The sequence below is a fragment of the Cnephaeus nilssonii genome (assembly GCF_951640355.1).
Source record: "Cnephaeus nilssonii genome assembly, chromosome: 10".
NCBI classification, from domain to species: Eukaryota; Metazoa; Chordata; class Mammalia; order Chiroptera; family Vespertilionidae; genus Cnephaeus; species Cnephaeus nilssonii.
In genome coordinates, this window is record NC_137081.1 from 25,925,152 (window position 1) to 25,952,676 (window position 27,525).

At 39.0% G+C, this 27,525-nt stretch overlaps 1 protein-coding gene across 2 annotated transcripts in view; it reads right to left on the reverse strand.

The window, feature by feature from the left end:
* The window catches only part of CUL3 (cullin 3), a 110,144-nt gene that overhangs the window by 29,629 nt on the left and 52,990 nt on the right, over positions 1–27,525 (reverse strand). For both annotated transcript variants that reach the window (XM_079783207.1, XM_079783206.1), the window contains exons 4-6: positions 5,516–5,676; positions 3,571–3,685; positions 2,151–2,379 (exon numbers count right to left, since the gene is read on the reverse strand). In XM_079783207.1, the coding sequence (XP_079639333.1) occupies positions 2,151–2,379; positions 3,571–3,685; positions 5,516–5,676 (505 nt within the window). The remainder of the gene's footprint in view (positions 1–2,150; positions 2,380–3,570; positions 3,686–5,515; positions 5,677–27,525) is intronic.

Consider the following 27,525-nt stretch of genomic DNA (forward strand, 5'->3'; position numbering starts at 1 on the left):
CTATCTGCATCTGATAATCAGTCAATTCTTTTCATCCTCCAATTATGATGGGAAAACTGTTTTTCACTTTTTGATTTATGAGACATTTGGCTTCATAATGGTGAAGCTGTGACCCTGACCTATTTTTGACAAAATGATCATGAGCAGAGCCTAGCAAAATTAAGATATTGCACAATTAGGTTTCTAGTGGGAGGTCAGGAAAATTGAAACCAGATTTTTACAATTTAATTTAGAATCACAGATAGTTGCTTATATATGGTAAGTAGCTATTGTGGTGTTTCTTCATTTGTGTACTTAAGCACTTGCCACGTGTCAGGCATAATTAATGCTTTTAACTGAAGTATCCAGGTTATAGAGATACTATAATTCAGGCATGGCTAACAATCTCTCCATCAAACATTTCATAGCTTCTAATCTTCAGCCCATTTAATCTCCCCCCTCCCATCCTCTCAAGGTAGGTAAGAAAGAATTAACTCAATGGCTAAACAGTACATTAGAAAATTTTGATTCTAATTTTGTTTAAATAGGGACAATGCTTTTCCTAAAGTCCAAGTCTGCCAGGGACCATTTACATCAGGAGTCATCAAACTGTAGTCCATAGACCAAACAGAAATACAGCTCATCGTCTTTTTTGTACAGCGTATGAAAAATAAATCAAATGAAGTTTTACAGAAACATAGTCAAGCTTATTCTTTTGTAATACTGTCTATGCCTACTTTCTCAATACGCAGTATGCAGTAGAGATGAGTAGTTTACTTCATGGCCCACACACCTAAAATATTTACTGCCTGCTCCTATACAAGAAAGTTTGCTAACCCGACTTAGACCTGAGACATGCAGGAGTAGCTTATTTTAGAAAACATGACAAACATACTTTGTGAAATGATTTTTGTTCTGTTGCTTTTACAAAAATGTTTACCAGAGGGTTTTTTAAAACGAAACTTTTTTGGCTTTAATAAAATCTACAAAGTTATACACAACTTTTTAGAAACTTATTACACGTTTACAAATATAACCATTTCAAAACACAAAGTAAGGATTCCATTAAAGGAAGCATGGGACAACCTCTCTTCTCATCATGTTTCTTTTCCATTTTCTTATATCCTCCTTTTTAAAAAATTATTCACATAAAAAATTCTTCTTTTCATTCCCTACCTACGTCATTACCCCAAACAGGCAATATGTATTTCATCTATAGGTCATTACCCCAAATAGGCAATTTGTATTTCATCTATAAGAAGTAAGTGGCTAAAACATTGCCAAAACTTCATTAATAAGCAGGAGAATAGAAGAGTAAGTACCAGGTTTATTTTTCAATATCATGTCAGGGATTTATTTATAAAGTCAAGAGTTTTAAAGCAAAACTTCAGAAATTAAGAGGACAACATAACTGTTTCCTTATTTCTTCTTGGGTACTTGTCACAAAATACTGTGTTCAGGAAAATAAAGGTAAATAGCCCACACAAGGAAATGCTACAGTTGTCACAAAGTACTGTTAATAAATAAATAAATAAATAAATAAATAAATAAATAAATAAACAAACAAACAAATGTAAATAGCCAAAGTGAGTAAATGCTACAGTTATCTCAAAATTTCTATTTTTACTTTTATGCAATTCTCCCTTCTCCTTTTTTAGTCTATAATTTCAGAATCCCCAAAACCAATGAACTAATTTATTTAAATACACCAACTATTTTTGCATTTTTGGAAACCTTATCACAACTAACTCCCAGAGGAAAGCCTACAAAAATTTTAAGATTGGAACTTCAGATTTTAAAAGAATCATAAAAACTACAGGACAATATTCGTGAATAGAGTCCAAACCCTCTAGCATATAACACCAAAGTACAGGAATAGATGAGGAGCTTGTTGTCCTCACCAGTATTACATTTATCTTCTGGGTAAAGAAAAACACAAAGTGAGGAGACTTAAGATGAAAGATAGAAAAAAGTCACTTCACTAGAAACATCTATAATCCTCAGTAAAAAATGCAAAGCTTTACCATTAAATCCTACCAAAGTAACAACTAAATTAGTGATATAAACCACTTCTTAAAAACTAACATTCATTATCTTAATTAGAGAAAAATTTAAAAACAATACTGAGAACTTGGTAGAACTATAAGGATTTTCCAACTGCTAAGACTTACCTTCTGTCTTTCCATTTTTCAACATATGTACTAGCCCAGAATTCTCCATTTCTACTATAGTTTTCATGTGCTTGGAAATAAGTTCCCTCTCCACCACCTTTACAATTGGCTCTTCAGTTGATTTATCAAGGCAGTGCATCACCCGTTCTATTTCTTCATTAATTCTAGCTTCTACTTTCTTTATATAAACTGAAGCACTGTTTTCTGCTAAAAATTTCTGGCTTTCCATCTGCAAATAGGAAGCATGATTCTTTAAAAACACAGAAGCAAAATGTGTTTCTGCTTTTAACTATATTTCTATAGTGTTTATCAAAAATCAAAACTAATATATAATAAGCACTATTAAAACTTCATATAGTTTATTACACATGATCATACAGTCTGCGTTATATACTTTAAAGCATTATTTACATAAAACTGAATTAATACATTATCCTTGAGCAGTGTTTTTCAAATACTGCCAATGTACTCCAAATAGCAGCAAAAGTAAACACATGCCAGAATAAAGCATCTGACTCAAAGTGAGAGTGGCAAATTCTTCTTTGATCTGTTTTAATGTAAAGTTATGCCTAGAAGGAATCATCACGTTTATCATATAGTTTTGCTGGCATAGTTAATTACTGAAGTCCTCCTGTCACCCCAACTCTCAGGCTCAAAAGAGTATATATACTCAAGTTGGAGAAATGGAGCTTTTAAATAACTATAATCTTGCCTGCTAACACCAACCTTATAGAGGTTCCACTAAATTATAAATGTCAACCCAAATGATTTAATAAACCTATTTGAAAGTAGGATTAATGAATATATCTAAGAATTACATAATAAAAGACATGTTGATATGAACTATAGATAAATTTAATAACACTTGCTACTATTGTAACAAAAAGTAGTCTTAGTCCTTGAAAATAATCAAATTTCTAAGAACAGACATTAACACACCAAACAAAAATCTTGGTGAGATCATCTTAATAATCCCTGGCTATCATCATTACCTTATAAATACTGTCTTCTATCTGTCATGTTCCTCAGTTATTGTTATTATAATTTCATTATAAATGAGTAATAGTTTAGCTTTGCTTTCAGCAATTTAGTTCGTTTTGGGTTGTATACTGCATAATGCTGCAAATGTATATCAATTGTACTTACTGACCTATAGCTTTCCAATCAACAGTCTTGAAGACATATATGCACTATGGGATCATGCACATTCCTACATTTATTTTACTAGTTACTTATAATATCAAAAGCCTGTATAGTGAAACTTCACTGGTGATACACTGCCTAGTAATTTGTGGGTAAATAATTTGCAACGTAAGAGCCTCAGTAAAAAAAGGTAAAAAAATGTTCAAATTAGTAACCACATTTAATAACTTTAAGAACATCTTAAAAGAGCACTTATTTATATATCTTCACTGATTACCTGAAAAAATTCTGCAGACATTTCCAAAAAAGGAGCCTCAAAATCTTCTTCATAGACTGATCGTCCTTCAAGACCTAAAATCATTAACATCTGGCACGCATTTCTTATTGCGCCTCTGTCAAAAGAAGTTACAAACACTTGAAAATCAAATTACATCAAAGATTCATATAAAAAATACAACAGAAATAGCTAGAAAGTTTCAGAATATTTTTTAAATCAGTGACCAATTTCCCAGAAGCAGCTTCTTTGTAACATGAGGTTTTAAAGTAATTTTCATTGGAAGGCAGTACCTTGACTGCACAGGTATTTATCTCATTGTTCTCATGCAATAACTTAAACATCTGAAAGATATGTTTAAGATGTCATTGTCTAAATAGTCCTGTGTATTTAAAAACACCGGGAGAATAAAAAAGCTATTATATCAGGAAGCAGGGAGGATGAAAGGAGGCTGCACTGCTTGATTTGTAAATTTTTGTACCAAATGACTTTTAGGCAATTCCGACCAGGCACCAATGTGGAAATAAAAAACTTTACAGCCCTAGCCGATTTTGCTCAGTGGATAGAGCATTGGCCTGCGGACCAAAGGGTCCTGGGTTCGATTCTGATCAAGGGCATTTACCTGGGTTGCAGGCTCCTCCCTGGCCCGGGCCCTGGTTAGGGCTCATGCAGGAGGCAACCAATTGATGTGTTTCTCTCACATCGATGTTTCTCTCTGTCTTTCCCTCTCTCTTCCACTCTCCCTAAAAAAATCAATGGAAAAATATCCTCGGGTAAGGATTAAAAAACAAACAAAGAACTTTACAAGTCTTCATCTACTAGTTGCTTTGAATAGAGAAGCAGAGAAAGCAGTCTTGCATGTTTCAAGCCACTTGAGCTGGTGTCACTGTAATCATTAGAAGGAATATGAGAATGGTACAGTAGTTCTTAGCTGGCTTAGACTATGTGCAACATTTTTCTTTAAATACGTTAAGAAGAAAGGCTAGCCAAAAACCCTTAAAGACAAAAGAAAAAAAAATGTTATCATCCAGCCAGAAAAAGAACAAAATGCAAGAATAAAAAATACAGCCCTAACCCGTTTGGCTCAGTGGATAGAGCGTCAGCCTGCGGACTCAAGGGTCCCAGGTTTGATTCTGGTCAAGGGTATGTACCTTGGTTACGGGCACATCCCCAGTAGGAGGTGTGCAGGAGGCAGCTGATTGATGTTTCTCTCTCATCAATGTTTCTAACTCTCTATCCCTCTCCCTTCCTCTCTGTAAAAAATCAATAAAACATATTTTAAAAAAAAAGAAAAATCAAAGGAAAAAATTTGCCATCCACTGCATACTCTGTGGGGACAAGGCAGAAGAGAAGAACTCTTGGAGAAAGGTCTAAAGGTGAGAGAGTATGAATTACAAAATAACTCCTCAGATATTGGAAACTTTGGTTTGGGGATCCAGGAACACATCGATCTGGGGATCATAAATGACCCAAGCATTGATATCTACAGCCTGGAATTCTATGTGCTCGGTAGGCGAGGTTTCAGCATCGCAGACAAGAAATGCAGTTCAGGTTGCAATGGGGCTCATCAGAGTCAGCAAGAAGGAGGCCATCTGCTGGTTACAGTGAAAGTATGACGGGATCACCCTTCCTGGTAAATAAATTCCCGTTTCTGTCCAAAACGCCAATAAAATATTTTCAGTGAATTGTAAAAAAAAGAAAAATCAAATGGGAAGACTAATGGCTGAATTGCTTTTAAAAAAAGTATACCAAATTAAAGGTTAAATGGTCTCTTCTAAAAATAGAAGTGTGTTTTTAAGTTAACATCTATGTAACTTTGTTAACTGTGATGTAAGTTTTTGAGAATTTTCATAATGTGCTAGACAATCAAACTTTCATTTTAATAAAATTTTGACAATAAATTGGTTCTCAGGGTATAACTGCTAAAAACCAAAACCTAATGAGTTACCGGTCTACAACTTCTCCTTTCCGCTCTCTTGCGATCATATCCAATAATGTTTGTCGGAGATGATCCCTAATACAGCCATATCGTACAACTTGATCTCGAAAAATAATTAATCCCAAGTTGTAGACATTCTCCACATTATTTTGTTGTACATATACACGGTCCTGCAGTGAAAATAAAATCATAAAACATGAGTAGAACTCCTGCAGACAATATAATCACTGTAAGCTACAACAGTAAAGGAAATAAAATTCCAAAAGCAGTCAGTTTTGCAGGTGAAAAACACTTCAAGCTATCTTAAGCAACACAGAATATTCTACTACCTCCTAAGTTATATAAAAGATTTTTCAATTTATAATCGTTACTGAAACAAACAATGTCCATTTACCCTAAGAAAAAGGGAGAAAAAGCTAGCACACACCAGGAGGGGCAAGTAAACAGAAAGCAGAGGAGAAAGGTAGTCAGATCTTTCTTTCTCCCCAAAGCCATACCATGCTCAAACATGGTTCTTACTTTATTAAATACTCTACTTAAAGATCATATTCTATGAATGAAAATTGTGAGCTGAATGAAATACAGATCCAAATGATTTAAGTTGATTGCTTATTGGTAAATATTAAAAGACTCTAAGACTTATAACAGAGCAGCATTAAATATTACATAATTAAAACACCTCCAGTTACTATCATTTTAAACAAATTACCTACTAGTAATCATCTTATGTTCAAGTTCTTACCAACATTGATTACAGGTATCTCACTATAGAGCAGTGGTCACCAACATTTCGGACCTCACGGACCACCGGTTGGCGACTGCTGCTATAGAGCACAAGTAACCCAGAACTATTGGCTATGAAAGTCCTATTTTGGGCATTATTTGAAAGTCAGTATTACATCCAAGTACACAGAAATAACTATTGTTTTTAAGTCACAAGAGGATTAGTAATATAATTTTTTTCTGTTCTTAAACACGATTTCTCTGGGCTTTGGTGGGGCTGTGAACTTGCTAAAATTATAAAATTAATGTTTGTTCATTTATAAGTAATTTGGAAACAAAGCTCAGAGCTTTCACCAGATTCTTAAAGGCATCTGTAATCCAAAAACAGTTAAGAACTTCATACGGATTTTTTAACATGTGTGGTGTTGTGTGTTTTTTTTTGTTGTTGTTGTTTTTTTTACATTTTGTCAAAGTACTACAGTACTTAGATTTAGTAAATTCTAGAAGCTGTACAACAAACAGTTAAGAATAATTTGTATCATTTCTTTTAAAAGAAACATTGTCATTACAAGCAACATCAAAGCTGCAAGCTGAACAAGAACAAAAGTTCTAACATATTAGCAATGCAGCTACAATGATATTGATTAACCTTCCAACCAATTTTTAATAAATTCTCCATGAGTACCACTCTCTTCATATATCATTCCTCCAATCTTCTTTTATGTATCTTACATAATGGTACATACCTAATGGACACAAGGAAAGCTGCTCTTTTATTAGCATCTGTGGTGCTCACATTTTTTTTTTTTAAGTCCTGAAATCAACTTTAGTGAGTTTGAAATTTTCATTGATAACTTCGACAAGTTCTCAGGCTTCACACTACTATCCTCAAGATCTTAAATTCCAAAATTCCCTCTGCACACATCTTTCCTGCTTTTTTATGGCTCTCACTGTTTCCTATGCACTGAAGCTACTCTTTATAATCATGCCCTTCAAGTCCAACTTCCCTACTGTCATCCAAGTTTGCCTCACGTTTCAATATAAAACAAGTTGTCCTTAAAAACTGGCACAAATCTAACCTAATGAAGGAAAAAGTCACACAAGTTCAGGAGGCCCAGAGAGTCCCAAATAAGAAGAAGCCATACAGGCACACACCCAGCCACATCATAATTAAAATGCCAAAAATTAAAGACAAAGAGATCATCTTAAAGGCATCAAGAGAAAAGCAATTTGTTACAAAGGAGCTCCCATAAGGCTGTCAGCTGATTTCTCATCAGTAACTGCCAGAGGGAATGGCATGAAGTATTCAAGGTAATGAAAAGCAAGGATCTGAAACCAAGATTACTATATCCAACAAGGCTATCATTCAAAATAGATGGTGAAATAAAGAGCTTCCCAGACATAAAAAGGCTAAATGAGTTTATCACCACCAACCCAGTACTGTAAGAAATGCTAAAGAAACTGCTGTAATGAGAAGAAATAGAGAAACAGACATAAAGAATAAAAATGTCAATAAATAAGTACCTGTCAATTATAACCTTAAATGTAAATGCTCCAATCAAAAGACAGAGGGTAGGTCCGTGGTCGGCAAACTGTGGCTTGCAAGCCACATGCGGCTCTTTGGCCCCTTGAGTGTGGCTCTTCCATAAAATACCACGGCCTGGGCAAGTCTATTTTGAAGAAGTGGCATCAGAAGAAGTTTAAGTTTAAAAAATTTGGCTCTCAAAAGAAATTTCAATCGTTGTACTGTAGATATTTGGCTCTGTTGACTAATGAGTTTGCCAACCACTGGGGTAGGTGAATGGATACAAAAACATGAACAAATTACATGCTATCTACAAGAGACCCACTTCAGAACAAAAAGGCTCACAAAGAAAGAGAGGGAAGGGATGGAAAAATTTTTCCATGCAAATGGAAATGAAAAATAAGCTGGGTTAGCAATACTCATAACTGACAAAATAGACTTCAAAATGAAGGCCATCACAAGAGACAGTAAAGGTCACTACATAATACTAAAGGGGTTGATCCAACAAAAGGATATAACCCTGGGAAACATATATGCACCCAACATAGGAGCACCTAAATATATATATATGTATGTATGTATGTATGTATGTATGTATGTGTGTGTGTGTGTGTGTGTGTATAACTTCTAAAGAACTTTAAGGGAGAGATTGACAGCAATACAGTCATAGTAGGGGACTTTAACACCTCACTAACTTCACTGGAGAGATCTTCCAGACAAAAATTAAGAAGGCAACAATGACTCTAAAGGACACACTGGATTAGATGGATTTAATTGACATTTATAGAACATTTCACCCCAAAGCTGCAAAATATACATTCTTTTCAAGTACACATGGGTCATTCTCAAAGATAGACCACATGTTAGGACATGCAAAAAGATTGAAATCATATCAAGAATATTCTCAAATCTCAATGGAATGAAATTAGAAATTAACTACAGTAAAAACATTCAAACACATGGCAGCGTGTTATTAAACAATGAATGGGTTACCAATGAGATCAAGAAAGAAATCAAAACCTTCCTGGAAACAAATGAAAATGAATACACAACAACCCAAAATATATGGGACATAGCAAAAGCAGTCCTAAGAGGGAAGCTCATAGCACTATAGGCCTACCTCATAAAACAAAAAAAAATTAATAATAAACTATTTAACCCTATAACTTAAAGAATTAGAGAAAAACAAAAAAAGCCCACAGTAAGTAGAAGAAAGGAAATAATAGAGAAGAAATAAATGATATAGAGGCTAAAAAAACAATGCAAAAAAAGAAAATCAATGAAACCAAGAGCTGGTTCTTTGAAAAGATAAACAAGATTGATGATCCATTAGCCAGACTCTTAAGAAACAAAGAGAAAGGACCCAAATAAATAAAATCAGAAACAAAAGTGGTAAATAACTGACACCACAGACATACAAAGGATTTTAAGAAAATACTATGAACAACTACAGGCCAACAAGCTGGACAATGTGGATGAAATGGACAAATTCCTAGGAAAATACAATCTTCCAAAACTCAATCAGGAAGAATGAGAAAACATAAATAGGCTGGTAAGTACTGATAAAATTTAATCAGTAAAGCCCTAGCTCAATGGATAGAGCATTGGCCTGGGGACTGAAGGGTCCCAGGTTCAATTCCGGCCAAGGGCACATGCCTGGGTTGCGGGCTCGATCCCCAGTAGGGGGCGTGCAGGAGGCAGCCAATCAATGATTCTCTCTCATTATTGATGTTTCTCTCTCTCCCTCCCTCTCTCTCTAAAATCAATAAATATATTAAAAAAAAACTTAAATCAGTAATAATAATAATAATAAAAAGTCTCCCAGCAAACAAAAGCCCTGTTCCCGACAGCTTCACAGGGGAGTTTTACCAAACATTCAAAGAAGAACTAACACCTATTCTCCTCAAACTATTCCAAAAAATCCAAAAAGAAGGAACACTTGCAGCTCTTTTTACGAAGCCAGCATTATCCTAATTTCAAAACCAGATAGAGACACTACAAAGAAAGAAAACTACAGGCCAATATCCCTGATGAACACAGATGCTAAAATCCTCAACAAAATACTAGAGGCCTGGTGCACTATATTCGTGCATGGGTGGGTGGGTGGGTGTGTGTGTGTGTGTGTGTGTGTGTGTGTGTCCCTCAGCCTAGCCTGCAACCCTCTCCAATCTGGGCTCCCTCTCACAATCCAGGACTGCTGGCTCCCAACTGCTCGCCTGCCTGCCTTCCTGATTGCCCCTAACCGCTTCTGCCTGCCAGCCTGATCACCCCCTAACCACTCCCTACCAGCCTGATGCCTAATTGCTCCCCTGCCAGCCTGTTTGCCCCTAACTGCCCTCCCCTGCAGGCCTGGTCCCCCACCAACTGCTCTCCCCTGCAGGCCTGGGTACCCCCCAACTGCCCTTCCCTGCAGGCCCGGTCACCCCCAACTTCCCTCCTCTGCCAGCCTGGTCAACCCTAACTGCCCTCCCTTACTGGCTTGATTGCCCCCAACTGCCCTCCCTTGCAGGTCTTGTCCCTCCCAAATGCCCTCCCCTGCTGGCCATCTTGTGTCCACATGGGGGCAGCCATCTTTGACCACATGGGAGCAGCCATCTTGTGTGTTGGAGTGATGGTCAATTTGCATATTACTCTTTTATTAGATAGGATTAGCAAATTTGATCCAGAAGTATATTAAAAAGATCATATGCCATTGACCAAGTGGAATTTATCCCAGGAATGAAAGGTTGGTACAATATTCACATCAATAAACGTGGATTTTCTTAAGAACAGTAACTGTGCCTGGAGGGACCTGGAGAGTATTATGCTAAGCAAAATAAACTAGTCAGAGAAAAACAAGTATCACATGATCTCACTCATATGTGGAATCTAATGAACAAAATAAGCTAATGAACAAAATAGATCCAGACATAGAAGCATGCAACAGACTGTGAAATATCAGAGGGAAGGTGGAGGTGGGGGTGGTGGGAAGAGATCAACCAAAGCATTTGTATGCATATATGTATAACCCATGGACACAGACAATAGGGTGTTGAAGGTCTGGGGTGAGGGACAGAGTAGGGCTAGAAGGGGTCAATGGGGGAAAAAGGATAAATGTAATACTTTCAACAATAAAGATTTAATTTTTAAAAAAAGGAAAAGAAAAACAAAAACAAAAACCTGGCACAAATCTAGTAATTAAAAAGCCATGATAATCCTTTTTATTATGAAAATAGTCACTCCAATTACAGCATAAATTATTTATAAACTTGATTTTTACACCTTTGAATATACATTTTCTGTGGTAGAGAAAAGTACCATACACAGATCAAAACCAGTAATTGGTTGGTTAATTAAAGAGATGTGGTAAAATAGAAAAACTATTAAATACGAATACACATATATACATGCATCTTAAACATTTTAATTTAAAATGTACAGAAGTGTACGTTGAGATATCAAAACTTTCTTTGAATAAGTCCTATAATTAGATTCCAACACTGTTTCTTACACATGCTCATGTCTAACTTTTCTCCTTCCAGTTTCATTAAGATGGAGTATGAGCAAGGAATCTGAATGTAAAATTCTACTAGATTTTTACAATTTCCACTCCAGTCTTTTAAATTACTCACACCTAATTCAAACCAATATTTAGCGATTTGCCTTTGTCAAGTCTTTCCAAAACATTCTATCTAGTTTGCCAAAGAACGAGTTCTATTGGTTTTTGCACCTTTTTATTGTTTTGCAAATATAACAAGAAGTACAACTGGCATAAACAGGTTTGAAAACAAGCACAACTGACTCTCAGTAAGAACACAGCTCAACTGGTTAAGAGCAAATAGAGAACATATACTGTGAAGTGACTGAATAACAGAGCAGTGAGAGAACTTGGTACCAGTCAGGCTACTTCAAAACTAAAATAGAAAATACTAGTAACCTGGCAAGTACTATAAATTTCAACATGCTATATAGGACATGAAGCAAATATTATAGGGGATATGTGTGTGTGTGTGTGTGTGTGTGTATATATATATATATATATATATATATATGATATTAGTAAGTTTAACACATTACTCAGTATTAATCTTAATTTAGGCTAAGAGAAATGTCAAAAATTAGGTCAGATTAAAAGGCACATATACTGTAATCTTCTGAGTAAATTAAGAGCTAGAGTGTTTTTTTTTAAATATTCCTCCTTTGTGTTTTATTGCAGTATCCTTCATAATAAAAAGGCAATATGCAAATAACCATCACTCCGCTACGCCCACGATTGGGCGGTGAGAGGCTGGGGGGCGGGACTCGGGGTGGCATATCCGGCCATTGAGAGGCGCGGGACTCCCGCCCCCCGCCCCCCTGCCTCTCAACGGCTGGATTGGCGGCCGCTGAAGGGGGCTGCCTCGGACACCCTGGACACCCAGCTCCGCTGCCATCGGAGGCGGGGAGCCGGTTGTCCGCACCCGTATCCCCTGCCCAGCTCCGCTGCCATCGGAGGCGGGGAGCCGGTTGTCCGCACCCGGATCCCCTGCCCAGCTCCGCTGCCATCGGAGGCGGGGAGCCAGTTGTCCGCACCCGGATCCCCTGCCGTGCTCTCCTTCGTCAGCGCCTCAAGCCCCAGCAGCAGCGGCATCGGCTGGGGATGAGCTGGTGATCCCAACAGCCTGGCAGCTCAGTGGCGGCGGCGGAGGCAGCATTGGGCCTGGGGACTGGCGAACAGGCAGAAGATGGCCCTGATCGCAGGAGGCTAGGCCTAGGGACCCTACCCGCACGATTGAATCGTGCGCTGGGCCTCTAGTATTTCATATGCTATAAAATGCACTCATTTTAAGACTACAGCTCAATAATTCACAGTTAATTTTTATACCTATGTAACCATTGCCACAATCCAGTCCTACACTATTTCTATCACCCCCTCCTCCCAAAAACCTTTCAAGCCATTTGCAGTCAATCCCCACTTCCAGTACCCCTGCTTTCTCTTTCTATAAATTTCTTTTCCTAGACATTTTATGTAATTAAAATAATATGTGATCTTTGGTGTCTGATTTTACACTAAGCATAAAGTTGCTAAGGTTGTAACGTTTCAGCATTTCATTCCTTGTTAGTGCTGAATAGTATTCCATTGTATGAATACGCCACATTTAATTTATTCATTCACATCAGCTGAAGGATATTTTGAGCTGTTTCTAGTTTTTGTCTACTATGAGTAATGTTGCTATGAACATTTAGGTACAACCTTTTTGTGGACATATGCTTTCATTTTTCTTGGATAGATTTCTAGGAGTGGAAGTACTGAGTCATATAAAAAGTGCCTGTTTTCCCTATAGTTAAAATATCAATTATTATAAATTTCCAAATATGAAAATACTAGAGGCCAGTTGCACGAAGATTCGTGCAATAGGCCTTCCTTCCCCTGGCTTCCGGCACCAGTTTTCCTCTGGCACCCGGGACCCAGGCCTTTGCTCTGGCTGCCACCTTCCACCTTTGCTCCGGCTGGAGTCTGCCGCCTTTGCTGCTGACTCTGGCTGGAGTCTGCCATCTTCACTGCAGACTCTGGCTGGAATCTGCCATCTTCGTCTTTGCTGCAGACTCCACCAGATTCTGCTGACTTCGCTGCACACTCCGGCTGGAGTCTGCCATCTTCGTCTTCACTGTGGCTGGAGTGCCGCTCCTGTAGATCCCTTCGCCCCCCGCCCTCCCTCTCATAGCAGGCATCCTGCCCCACCTGGCTGCTCCACACCTGGAGCGGCTGGCCAGTGGGGCCACTGCCATATTTGTCCTTCTAATTTGCATATTCCCTCCTGATTGGCTGGTGGGTGTTGTGGAGGTACGGTCAATTTGCACCTTTCTCTTTTATTATTGTAGATTAGATGTAAAGTTAGGAATTCTTCTTATGATCTCACGCTCTACCATTAACAACTATATGATGGTTAAAGTGTTTGAGCAAAGCTTAGAACATTTAACTCCATGGAAGGTGATTGTGGATAAGGGAGATACAGATGATGTAGGATAAAAGCTACACCTTTTAATCGGAGTCTGTAAAGGTGTATATAATGATTATACATAAGTGACATATAATACTAATCCTGAAATTTGATTATGGGTACCAGAGAGATAATAAAATGGAGAAGGGAAACCCCACAAAATTGAGTGTGACTATTTAAATTAGTAATACTAAATAGTCATCCTATATAACAAAGAAGGAATATGCTAATTGACCACCACGCCCTCACAAGATGGTGGTGCCCAGTCCCCTCAGCCCTGCCGGCAGTGAATTTTTTTTCTTTTTCTTTTTAAAAAATATATTTTATTGATTTTTTACAGAGAGGAAGGGAGAAAGATAGAGAGTTAGAAACATTGATAAGAGAGAAACATCTATCAGCTGCTCCTACACCCCAACTGGGGATGTGCCCGCAACCAATGTACATGCCCTTGACCAGAATCGAACCGGAGACCCCTGAGTCTGCAGGCCAACACTCTATCCACTGAGCCAAACCAGTTAGGGCCGGCAGTGAATTTTCATGCGACCATTACCTTTAAAAATCCTTACCCAAGGATATGATTATTTCTTTTAGATTATCTGTTCTTGGGGAGCAGGCCTAAGCCAGCAGGTGGGCATCCCCCAAGGGTCCCAGACTGTGAGAGGGCACAGGCTGGGCTGAGGGACCCCTCCCCCGCGTGTGCATGAATTTTCATGCACCAGGTCTCTAGTTTATATTAAATGTCTGATATGTATGATTACCATCAAGCAAAATAAAAGCTATACACGATACACCCACCATTTATGTGTGCATATGTTAAACATATATGCATGCACAGAATTCAGCCTGTGGATACACAATAGCATTTTCATAATAGATTCTAATAGGAACCTCTTTTTGTTTCAATACAATCTCAAAGTACAGATAAAATAAAATCATCCCAAGACAAAAAATATTAAACAATAACCTAAAAATAATATTTTAATCTCAGGCTTTTTAGCCAAAATGTAGTCTGTATGAATCCAACATTTGTCATTTATCTACTGAAGAGAGCTCAGCAAAGAAAGTTGGTGGCTGCTTCTATTTTTCTTTTTTAAGTCAGAATGCAGGCATTTTAAATATAAAGTGTTCTGAAAAACATGTTTGAAAGCCCAATGTCTGGGTCAAACACCAGACTGAATAAAGATATGTGAGTTTCATCATCAAAGAGATAAGCTACATTTTAAATTTCTAAATTTATGGTTATCTCTCAGGAGTCGCTAACCTGAAGTGGGCAAAAACCTTCAGAATCTAGGTGGACCAGAGCAGAGTCTGTGCAGGGGGTGGTGGTGATGAGAAGGAATAATCAATGACAGGACCACTTCATTGTTCCTGTTTTCACAGAGCTGGGAAAAAGTCAGGCTGCTTTTGCATCTGATTTCATCTGTGCAGTTAGCTTGATAAACGAACTTAGAAGTACTTATCTGTAATGCAACATCCACCTCACAAAGTTATTCCACTTATTTACATTTCTATTCTCAATAGCATTTTTTTATAGAAAAGCTTTTATAATATAAACTTCCCTGCCAAGAAGAACTATAAAAGCTAGATTTTTAAAAAAGTATCACTTTAAAAGAATGAACTAGGATAGGCAGGTCTCTAGGAGTTGAGGTGGAGAGTTGCAGTCTTTCTTCCTCTGCTACAAAAAAAGGGAACCTCTCAACCAGCTGATACCCAGGTAAAACTCCTTTGGCAAATAGCTACTCCTGAACTAGGGCTCTTTTCTCAGAAGACAGAAGACATCAGCCTACAAGATGCTGGGCCGTACAAGGCCACAGATATTACTACTACTACCATCTTGGGAAATATTTGCCTTTTCCCCTTAACTAATGCTTCACCAAGATATCTAATCCCTCAAGACACCTAAATATTTAACATCAGACGGATCAAAGTCAGCATGCAACAGTATTCTTAGAAGCGTCAAGATGTGCTATGTAAAAATATAAATTTATGAAAAATCTGTGCAAAGTCAAGAAATGACTTTGTAAGTGGGCTAAACAGCTTCATTACTTAGGGAATGGTATTAAATACAAATAAAAATTTGTTAATGAAGTTCAAAAAGTAACTTAACTCTTACCAATTAGTTTACCTGCAAGAAATGTTTTAGCAAATATTTTTAATCAACAGTCATTATGTCACAGAAAAGCAAAGTAGGATAAATGGATATTAGGCACAGTGCACAATGGTGCACCCATGAAAAGAAACAAATTATAAGCTCTTTCACAGTATTGCTCATATCTTGTGTTTCATTGAACAATGTTTTCTTGCTAAATTAAATAGGTATTTGGGAAGCAAATTCTAAAACTAACCTATGGGTCACATTTAATTCTGAAAGTTAGTACTACAAATATAAGTACAACAGCCCATTGTCTTAATTAGAAAGTTTAAGGGAGCTCTTCATAAAATTTTTGCTTCAAATACAAGTAGCTCAGTACTTTAATAACACCACTAATTAATGAAGGGCAGTTACAGATTAGTATGCATTCATCTACATTTCCCTGCCTGGTCCCACTGTGGTGACTGGTAGCTATTTATTTAGACAAAGAGCATGTTAAAATTGTAGCAAAGAGCTCTAAAAGGTGGTTCATCAAGGAAACTGTAGAGTAGGTTAATCAAACTCTTAAGTTTTCATTTATTTTTAAAAAAGAAGATAGGAAAAGAGAAATGTAAGCAGCGTGCAAAATCTTTATAAATATTAAACATTTATCCTGTTCATACACTAGAGATAAACCCTGAAAAATAAGATTTATTTAAAAGAACAAGTAAGCAAATAATTTTCTTTAGCAAGTGGCTACTGTGTGTCTGTTAGGAGATTTTTGAACCTACTTTCCCAAGCATAATCACTAGGCAATCTTCTATAACAAGTAATACATTTAAGAGTTTTCAAACAGCGTTCCCTTTCTAAACATGACTTAAGAAGGCTTAACACAATGAGTATGGAAAAAGAAATTTTAAAAAACAACCACACAAAAACCGATAGTATAATTTTCAGTAGAAACAAGTCTAATTAGCTCAAAATTTAAAGAACTGTCCCAATATTTTCCCAATGCTAGTGGTTCACTACATTGTTGAAAGGGCATCAGTGAGATATGAAACAGTAAATTATACAGAAACAGCAACATTTCCGCATTAAACTTTACTTGTAAAGTGAATGAAAAAGCAGAGAATATGGTGTCAAAAACCTGCTGGAAAACAGCTCTACAACAAAAGCTGCAAGTTTCCATCACTGTAAAAGGACCCCAAATCTCTGTCTCAGGCCTGTGAAAGTTTAAAAACAATGTACTTATAAGAAGTCCTATTTAAAAATATTTTTCATTCTTTTTTTTTATTTTTAAATATATTTTATTGATTTTTACAGGGAGGAAGGGAGAGGGATAGAGAGCTAGAAACGTCGATGAGAGAGAAACATCGACCAGCTGCCTCCTGCACACCCCCTACTGGGGATGTGCCCGCAACCAAGGTATATGCCCTTGACTGGAATCGAACCTGGGACCTTCCAATCCGCAGGCCGACGCTCTATCCACTGAGCCAAACCGGTTTCGGCGAAAAATATTTTTCATTCATTTTAAGAACTGTATCCTAGAATGTTTGACAAATCAAAATTTGTCATATTTCTCTAAAGCTGTATAAATCGCACCAAATCATAAAAGCACTGTTCCGTACTCCACAATTTAATAAATCTGGTAGGAAAAAAACACAAAAACAGGAAACAGAACCATAAGAATAATCACTCTCAAGGTCTTAGATCAATTTCTACACTAATAAAAGAGAAACATGCAAATTGACAGTACCTCCGCTACGCCCACCAGCCAATCAGGAGCGAGTATGCAAATTAACCCAACCAAGATGGCTGCGGCCATGGAGCGAGCAGGAAGCTTGGGGTTCCCCGGCAACGGAGGAAGCCAAGCTTCTCACCCGCTCTGGCCGGCCCTGGCCTCTGCTCAAGGCTATAAAGTTTCAATTACAGAAGATAAATAAATCCCAACAAAAACGGCTACAGCCACAGAGCGAGCAGGAGGCTTGTGTTTCCCTGGCGATGAAGGAAGCCAAGCTTTCTGGCCTGCCTTGGCCTCCGCTCAAGGCTACAAAGTTTCAATTACAGAAGATAAATAAATCCCAGATACCAGGGCCTCCACTTGGGTCGCCGAGGGGCGTGGCCGGCCTGCAAACCACCACAGGCCCCTCGCCCAGGCCACCCCATGCCCCAAGGGAACCTCCACCCTGATCCGGGACACCCTTCAGGGAAAACCAGCTGGCCCCCACCCATGCACCAGGCCTTTATCCTATCTAATAAAAGAGTAATATGCAAATTGTCACTTCAAAACACAAAATGGCTGCCCCCATGTGGTCAAAGATCCTGCCCCCATGTGGACACAAGATGGCCACTACAAGATGGCCAGCAGGGAAGGGCAGTTGGGAGGGACCAGGCCTGCAAGGGAGGGCAGTTGGGGGCGATCAAGCCTGCAGGGGAGGGCAGTAAGGGGTAACCAGGCCAGCAGAGGAGGGAAGTTGGGGGCGACCAGGCCTGCAGGGAAGGGCAGTTGGGAGGGACCCAGGCCTGCAGGGGAGAGCAGTTGGTTGGGGGGGGACCAGGCCTGCAGGGGAGGGAAGTTGGGGGGGACCAGGCCATCAGGGGAGGGCAGTTAGGGGTGACCAGGCCGTCAGGGGAGGGCAGTTAGGGGTGACTAGGCCTGCAGGGGAGGGCAGTTAGGGGTGACCAGGCCAGCAGGGGAGGGCAGTTAGGAGCAATCAGGCTGGCAGGGGAGCAGTTAGGCATCAATCAGGCTGGCAGGCAGAAGCGGTTAGGGGCAATCAGGAAGGCAGGCAGGCGAGCAGTTGGGAGCCAGCAGTCCCGGATTGTGAGAGGGGTCCCAGAGTGGAGAGGGTGCAGGCTGGGCTGAGGGACACACACCCCCATGCACGAATTTCGTGCATCGGGCCTCTAGCATATATATAAAATCCTAATATGCAAATAGACCGAATGGCGGAACAACTGAAAAACCGAACTGAATAACTGGTCACTATGATGTGTGCTGACCACCAGGGGGCGCGTGGGGAACATGGCAGGCATTGGCTATGGTGGAATGGTGGAGCAGGTGAGCGGGGGCACCAGACCAAGGTGGGGCGCCAGTCGCTATCATTGTGGCGAACCTCTGGTGGTTACTGAAAATTCTTTGCTCATGCGTGCCACGGTCCTGCCCAGCCCTCGCACATGCTGCTGGCACTGGAGCCGCTGCTCGCACCTGCTGCCAGCGCTGGAGCCACTTCTTGCACCTGCTGCAGGCACCCAGTGCCGGCCCCGATTGCCCCTCAGGACTTCTCCACCTCCTCCTGCTCCTTAGGAGTGATTGGGGCCAGCAGCTACCTCTTGCACCTGCTGCTGGTGATGGCCCCGCTCGCACCCGGGGCCACCATCAGCGCACGGGAGCAGCAGTGGTAAGAGTGGGGCTGCCAGCAGACAAGGGAAAGGGGGGGGGGGAGGAGAGGGAGGAGGGGTGGGGTAGGAGGGGTCAGGTGGGGGCATGGAGGATGGGCCGAGACCCGCCCTTGTGCCCACCACAGACTCCCAGCCCACAGTTCCTTTCAAGGTGTACGAATTCGTGGACTGGGCCCCTAGTGAGATTATAAGAAGTATAGGAAAGAAAACCTGTATTACAGAAGTGTTATAATTCAGTGGTTAAGAGCATAGATTTAAGAGCCAGTCAATCCTATCTCTGCCATTTACTAGATTTGACCTTAAGCATCTGTGTCAGCTTCCCCATCTGTGAAGTAACATCTACTCTAGATGCCAGTCCACACATTTCCACTTCTAAACTTGAAAGAACATCTGTAGTAAGACCAGGTCCTCTGCCAAGAACAACTATAAAAGCTGGATGAAAATAAAAAGCTACCACCTCACACACATCAAGATGGCTGTTAACAAAAAACAAAATAAAACAAAACCAAAAACACCACAGAAAATAACAAGTATTGGGGAGTATATGAATAAATCAAAGCGCCTGAGCAGAGTCTTAAAGAAATATTTGCATACCTGTATTCACAGTAGCATTATTCATAATAAACAAAGGGTGAAAACTACCTAAGTGTCCAGTTATAAATGAATGGATAAACAAAGTGTATTATATACATTCAATAGAATTATTATTCATCCTTAAAAAGGAAGGGAATTCTGACACATGCTATAACAGAAATGAACTTTGAGTTACAAAAGGACAAGTACTCTAATTCCATTTATATGGCATCTAGAGTGGTCAGATTTATAGAGACAGGAAGTAGAATGGTGGTGACCAGGCACTGAAATGAAGGGTGAATGGGGAGTTGTTATTTAATGGGTACAGAGTATTAGTTTTGCATGATCAAAGTTCTCGAGGTGGGTAGAGGTGACAATTGCATGACAGTATGAATGCATTTAATATCTATAAACTTTACACTTATAGTTAACAATTTTGTTATGTTTATTATACAACAATTTAAAAAAAACTAACAATTTAAAAGCACCAAAAAACAACAAAGACAACCTGGAATTGTGGAGTCTAGATTCTGGAGAAAAGACAGGTATACTGAGAGGAGCCCCACATTCACCTTTACTCATTCCCTTGGGCCATTTGTTTTATCTGGAGGACTGGAAATAGGACAACAAGCAGAAAGTCACAGGTGGGCTGGGTATCAAGCAGCTAGAACTCATGAGGGGTCAAAGGCTGAAGAAGAGAGAAATCCAAATAAGAACCAGAAATTCTGCAAATAATTTTCATTAAGGTGTTCATTGACATATTACCTAAGCATGGATGAGACACCAAAACACCAAATAGCAGCACTGGAAGGCAGAAGAGCTGAACAGAGACAGCTGGCTTACTTGCAGTGGTGAAGAGACAAAAGTTGGAATTTAAGGCACAGTTATATAGAGAGCAAACTGGTAAACACATCAGGCTTTCAACCTGAGACCCCCAGAAGGGCTAATTCCCAGTGAGCAGATATATGCCTTGGAAATAGAGGCAAACTAAAAATAGACCAATCTTAACATAGCCTAAAAGCCAGCTTCAACAAACTCATAGTGATCTGCCCATACTGTACCTGCTTGCTCAAAGAAAATTATATTTCCCTTTAAGAAATAGTCTCCACATTTTTCATATAGTGTTGGTAAAAGTACCAGGTTTGTTCCCCACCAAAATAAAACACCCCAGGGTCAAATGTCTGAAAACCAAGGGGAAAAAGACCCAGGAAGTCAAAAGTATTCTAAGACACATACAATGAGGAAGTAGTTGAAAACAAAATAAAACTAATATAAAGAAAACTATAAGTCAAAGATCTATGCTGTAATCACTAAGATAACTACTAAAATAATTTTAAAAGACTATGTAATTAATAGCTAATGGGGAAGGAGAATGGGGCAATAAAACATATTTGATGCACTTATAGTGGGATGACAAATTTAAATCCAAAGATATCAATAATTACATTAATGTAAATAAACTATATGCTTCAATTTAAAAACAAAGATTATCAGATGGGTTTAAAAGGCATGTTACTATGTGGTGCTTACAAGTGAAATATAAGGACACAGAAAGGTGGAAAGGAAAAGATGTTAAGAAATTCTCCATGCAGGCATTTATCAAGAAAGCTCATAAAATAATACAATACAAAGTAGACTTTAAGGCAAGAAGCATTACCAGAGATAAAGAATATTTCATAAAAATTCAACAGAAAGATAAAATGATCTTAAATTTATATTCATTTTGTAACAAAACCTCCAAATATATAAACTAAAAGGAGAACTAGACAAATCAAAATTTATAATAAATGATATTATAAATCTAAAGATATTAACATTTCTTAATAGCTGATAGGACAAGCAGACAATAAAAATTAGTGTGAAAGATTTGAACATGGTTAATAAATTTGACCAAACTGATATGTATGCAACACTATCTAACAATTGCAGACAAAAACGGGAACTAACTGAAATTTAAAACTTTTCTTCAAAAATTCCATTAAGAGAAAGGCAAGCCCAGAATGGAATATTTCACATACATGTATCTGACAAAGAACGTCTATCTATTCTAGACTATATAACGAACTTCCAAAACCCTCCAGAAAACTCACATTTAAAAAAATGGGCAAAAATGATTTATGTACTTTTTATATTATATAGCAACAAAAATGTTTTCAAAAATTAGAAGAACAGTTTCAAATTAGTGTAGGGCTAGTGTACCATCAAGTGGATAGATGAACTGCTAGGGTATCTGATTTTTTGGTGAGTTTCTAAGTATTATGATAATAATGATTTTAAATAACTTCTAATGACAATTAGGAATCTAAATCTTAGAAAATCAATTTTTCAATGAGGATTTTAATATTAGATTCAAAATTTAAAAATGAGAAAGAAACATAGACAAAGGATTTCCAATGTTCTTTGATAGCTTACGTAAGTGATTTTCAACCAGTGTGTCCCAAGCATTTTAAAAATATGCAGGGGCAATTATTTTAGTCAGGAGCAATTCTTTTCCCTCAGATTGTCAAATAAGAAAATGACCACATTGCTTCTTGGCCTTTTAGCTAAGATCAAGTGTAAAAATATGACAACAGTCAACACAACAATAGCCATCCGGTGTGAATGAATCAAAATTATATCTATTTTTTTTTGTCAGATTGGCAATGTATATATTTTTTGGTGTGCTGCAGAATTTTAGTAATTAGTTAATGTGTACTATGAGATTGAAAATTGTTGGCTTAAATCAGAGATAAGTCACTGTTCTTAAATTAGGCTTGGGAAACCAGTGTTATCTGCCCAGTTTTCCATATCATAAAAATTTCCCAATGATAGAAGAACCTGGAAAAAGGAAAACACAGGTTTTTAGAAAAGGGCTTGATACATAATACACACTTGATGTATACTTGCTGAATGAATGAATTTATCCTCATAAACACAAAGGTGAATGAATGTTATTAACTCAACTCAGTAAATTATCATAAATTCTTTTAAACCGAATCTATAATAATAAAAGCGTAATATGCTAATTAGACCAGATGTCCTTCTGGATGAAGCTGGGGCTGCAAGGGAAGCCCGGGTCCCAGGTGCCAGAGGGAAGCCGGTGCCGGCAGCCGGGGGAAGGAAGGCCTACTCTTCCATGAATTTCATGCATCAGGTAGGGTCCCTAGGCCTGGCCAGTGATCAGGGCCGATCGGGGCCTTTGGGCTGCCGGCTGGGGCCTTCCTTCGTTCTGCGCCATGCCCTGGTGGTCAGCGCAAATCATAGCAAGCAATTGAACTCCTGGTCTCCCGGTCAAACTCCTACGGGGACAATTTGCATATTAGGCTTTAATATATATAATTTTTTTATCCTCACCCAAGGATATTTTTCCATTGATTTTTTAGAGAGAGTGGGAGAGAGAGGAAAAGACAGAGAGAAATATCGATGTGAGAGAAACACATTGATTGGTTGCCTCCTTCACACGTCCTGACCAGGGCCCGAGTCAGGGAGGGGCCTGCAACCGAGATACGTGCCCTTGACTGGAATCTAATCCAGGACCCTTCACTCCACAGGTCGATGCTCTATCCACTTAGCCAAATCAGCTAGGGTGAATTTATTCTTGTATTATTTATTTTTTTGTATGATTTCTTTATATTTGTATTCTTATTAGTTACCAGAGGCCTGATGCATGAAAATTTGTGCAAGAGTAGGCCTTCCTTCCCAGTTGCCCACACTGTCTTCCCTCCGGCACCTGGGCTGCCTTACCAGCTTCCCTCTGGCACCGAGGACTCGGGCTGCTTCCCTCCTCCAGCCGCCCGCAGGCACCCAGGACCTGGGCTGGGCTGGCTTCCCTCCGGCCCCAGCTTCATTAGGAAGGATGTCCAGAATGATGTCAGGTCTAATTAGCATATTACCCTTTTATTATTACAGATTATGTATGTGCACTAGAGGCCTGGTGCATGAAATTCGTGCATGGGGTCGGGGGGGAGATCCCTCAGCCAGGCCTGCACCCTCTCACAATCCAGGACATCCCCCTTGCAATCCGAGACTGCTGGCTCCTAACTGCTCACCTGCCTGCCTGCCTGATCATCCCTAACCCACTTGCCTGCCTGCCTGATCGCCCCTAACTGGTCGCCTGCCTGCCTGATGGCCCCTAACCCCATCTGCCTGCCTGCCTGATCGCTCCTAACCTCTCTGCCTGCCTGATCACCCCTAACAACTTCTGCCTCAACCCCGTCACGGCGGCTTCATCCAGAAGGATGTCCAGAAGGTCGGCTATCAGGTCTAATTAGCATATTACGCTTTTATTATTATAGATAATTCTTCTGCAATGAGGTGAAGACCATGAACTTTGGAATAAAAAAAGACTTTACTACTTCAGTAATGTTAGTAACTTTGTGCTCTCGGCAGGTTAATCTAACTTCAGTTTATTCATTTGCAAAATGGAGAATATGATACTCACCTGGAAGTTCAGGTATTTAAAACATTTTGACAGAGATATAGCCATGTAGTAAATGATATCTGTTGATTTGTATTTTTACTTTTTCGAATAAATAGAAATTTTATTGCTTTCCCAAACTACAAAAAAAATATTGTAAAACCATAAACTGATATAAATTAATATACTCAAGGTGCTTAAAACAGTGCCTGGCACAACTAAGAGCTGTGAAAATGCTATCTGCTATTACATGGAAGAGTACTGGGTAGACTCATAGGCAACCAAGGCTCTATCAACACACCTTAAGAGCTGTTGAAGACACTGCCATTAACTTAATACTAATCAACCCACATCTTCCGTTTTTTCCTTCATTACCATGCCCTAGACATCATGTGTAGCTATTCAATTTCAGTTTTAAAATGGTATAAAACTTCAGAGCAGAAAGAGCTCTAAAACTTAAAATGATCTAATCAACACATCTTCCAATCACATCCCATAGATAGGCTTCAGGGAACCAACCCATTAATTCCTTGAAACTGCATATATAAAAGGGTATGTTGTGTAATGAGTGTATGCACACACATGTCTTCTAGGAAAGGGCCCATGAATTTTGACCATTCTCCAAGGGGTGTCTAACCCCCCAAAAGATAAGAACCAAAGCTCTTACCCAGTAAATGTAATTTATTTTCCTTATAGATAAGGAAACAAGAGTCTTACCTCAAGAGGTTAAATGACTTAGGCAAATTAGTGACAAAGTAGGAACTAAAGCTGAATATCTCATTAAGTATTTTTCTCACTACTCCAAATTTCCTATATATATAGTATTGGGAGCATCCGCTTTATGTATAAAAATTTCACTTCCTTTACACATCAACAAATATGTGCTCTATTTCTGACTGTACCATAGGACCTACTTCATGCTGAATATATATGTGCCTACCTAAACTCAATGTCATGGACTGCTTGCTATACCATCATTGCACAAACTCATAAACAGCCTACAGGTCATAGTATTTAAGGTGTTCATGGTTCCATTAATTTGTTTGAAACAGAAACTGAGATGGAAGGCAATGAAAAACTCCCAATTTTCAAGTACAACATGCTTAACCTTTAAAGTATTTATGACGATGCCCTGGTTTTATTTTTCATAAAGGGTTAGTGCTTGGCTTTTGATCTAACCATAAAAAGATGCCAAGGTATTATATCATCAGTCACAAACTAGAGCACATATGGGGAAAGCCTGTCTTGAACAGACCCCTCTTGCAAAAGCAGTCAGTAAAAATTCTGAACAGGTGTGAAGTTTAATAGCCCCAAAGCCATTGAATCCACTTCCTTCTAAGATATCATTTTGAAAGCAGAGAAAAGTGCTGAGAAGATTCTTAAGCAACCTGTGTTCTTCTAGAATATAGTTACTTTCAAACTGCTCTAAATGTGTAATCTATAAATGTTTTTTTGAACCCCAAAGCACCAAAATCTATAGAAAAAAACAGACTCACAAATTCCACTATCTCTATGTTCTCATCCCATTTATGACTTCCAAGGACACACAAATCCTTGTTAACTTCAGCAAATAGTATTTGTTTCTCACAACATTATTTTTCACAACTCTATTCCTTGCCATCTATTACCTTTGGTAACTGTAACATTCATAATAACGTTTAATCTGGAACACTCCTTACAGATAGATAGCTTAATTTTCATCTCCCATCTTACCAGGATTTCCTGCCCGCCTCACCCACCCATACTGACATAGGCAAATCCTAAACCTATCTTGAGAAAGCATCAAACATTTCTGGCACTGAAGAGCTTTTTCCTCCCATCTTTCCCTACTTTGTTACACTGCTCCTCGCTCTCACTGGATCTTTGAACCTACTGATCCCTAATACCTAATACTTCTATTTCTTGGAACCTTGTGATTCACTTGCCTACTTATTAAAACAGTCCATGATCAACCATGTCATTAATGCTACTAATGATCTTAGAAATCTCCCCTACACCCAATAAGGCAAATTCTATTAGTGACTTCCTTATTTTGAACATTCTTCTCTGTGACTGCTAAGAACCCCTTGGAAAAAGTACAAACTCTGCTGATTGCCTCCACTATACAAAATGTGTACCAACTCACCTAATGATCCATTTATTTACAGACTAGAAGCCCGTTGCACGAAGTTTCGTGCAATAGACTTTTCCTTCACCTGGCTGCCGGCACCAGTTTTCCGCCAGCAGCAGTTTTCCTCTGGCCACCCGCCGATCAGAGCGCCTCCAGCTGGTGGAAAACTGGTGCCAGCAGCCACGCAATCAGCCACCCCGAGTTCCGCCACCAGCGTCTTCCGCAGCACCGGCTGTTTAGGCCGGCGGTAGGAGCGGGGGGTCGGGGACTACCTCCAGCCAATCGGCCACCCTGAGTCCCGCCCCCCGCGCCTCCAGCTGGCCCAATCGTGGGCGTAGTGGAGTGATGCAATTTGCATATTACCTTTTTATTATGTAGGATAGCTGGCCCAGCAAAGGAGTTATCCAAACTTTTCCCTTATATTAGTTTCCTACTGCTGCTGGACAACTTACTACAAATTAAGTAGCTTATATATTCTCTTACTAGAGGTCCAGTGTACAAATTCATGCACACTGAAAGGAAATTAATTAGAAGAAATATTTTAATATCACTATTCGCCCTTTCTCTATAAGAGAAGTGTCAACCAAATTCACAATCGATAATGACAGATTGAAACATACACGTGCAATTGGCACCAGCAAGAGCTTTATATGTATCTCACATGCGCAAGTCAACTTAGCCTTTTATAGATATAGAATAAACTTGCTTAAATAGATCTGCTTTCTTTTTTATTATTATTTTTTAATTTTTTAATCTTTTTAGATCTGCTTTCTGATGTAGCTATAAACTTTTTCCAGCCCAGTGAAGCACCCCAACTTCTCTTTCATGTAACTGTCAGCAACACAGCAGTAAATATCAACACGAAGCAGATTGTTATTATAGGTCACGCAGGGTGAACAAAGGGTATTTAACTGCAGCAGTGTTTGACTATATTCTGCGCAGTGAGAAAACCTGAAGTCATTTTCAAGGTCCACCATTTCTTACTTCTTTTCAGTCGGGTCAAGTTTCAAAACTTTCTAAATCTCCGTTTTCCAGCTAATAAAAAGAAAACAGGATTCCACCGAGTCTCCTATCTACCTACTCCAGGACTTCTGTGAGGATCAAATGAGATGAGGCATGGGAAAATACTTCACAGACATTTGGTTACAGTGTGAAATATTTCCACCTGGCTATAAAGCAAGTCATGTTCCTGGGCTAAAGAAACTGCAAGGAGACTAGTCGTCGCTAGGGAGAGGAAGCATGGCGTTGCTACATGAGGT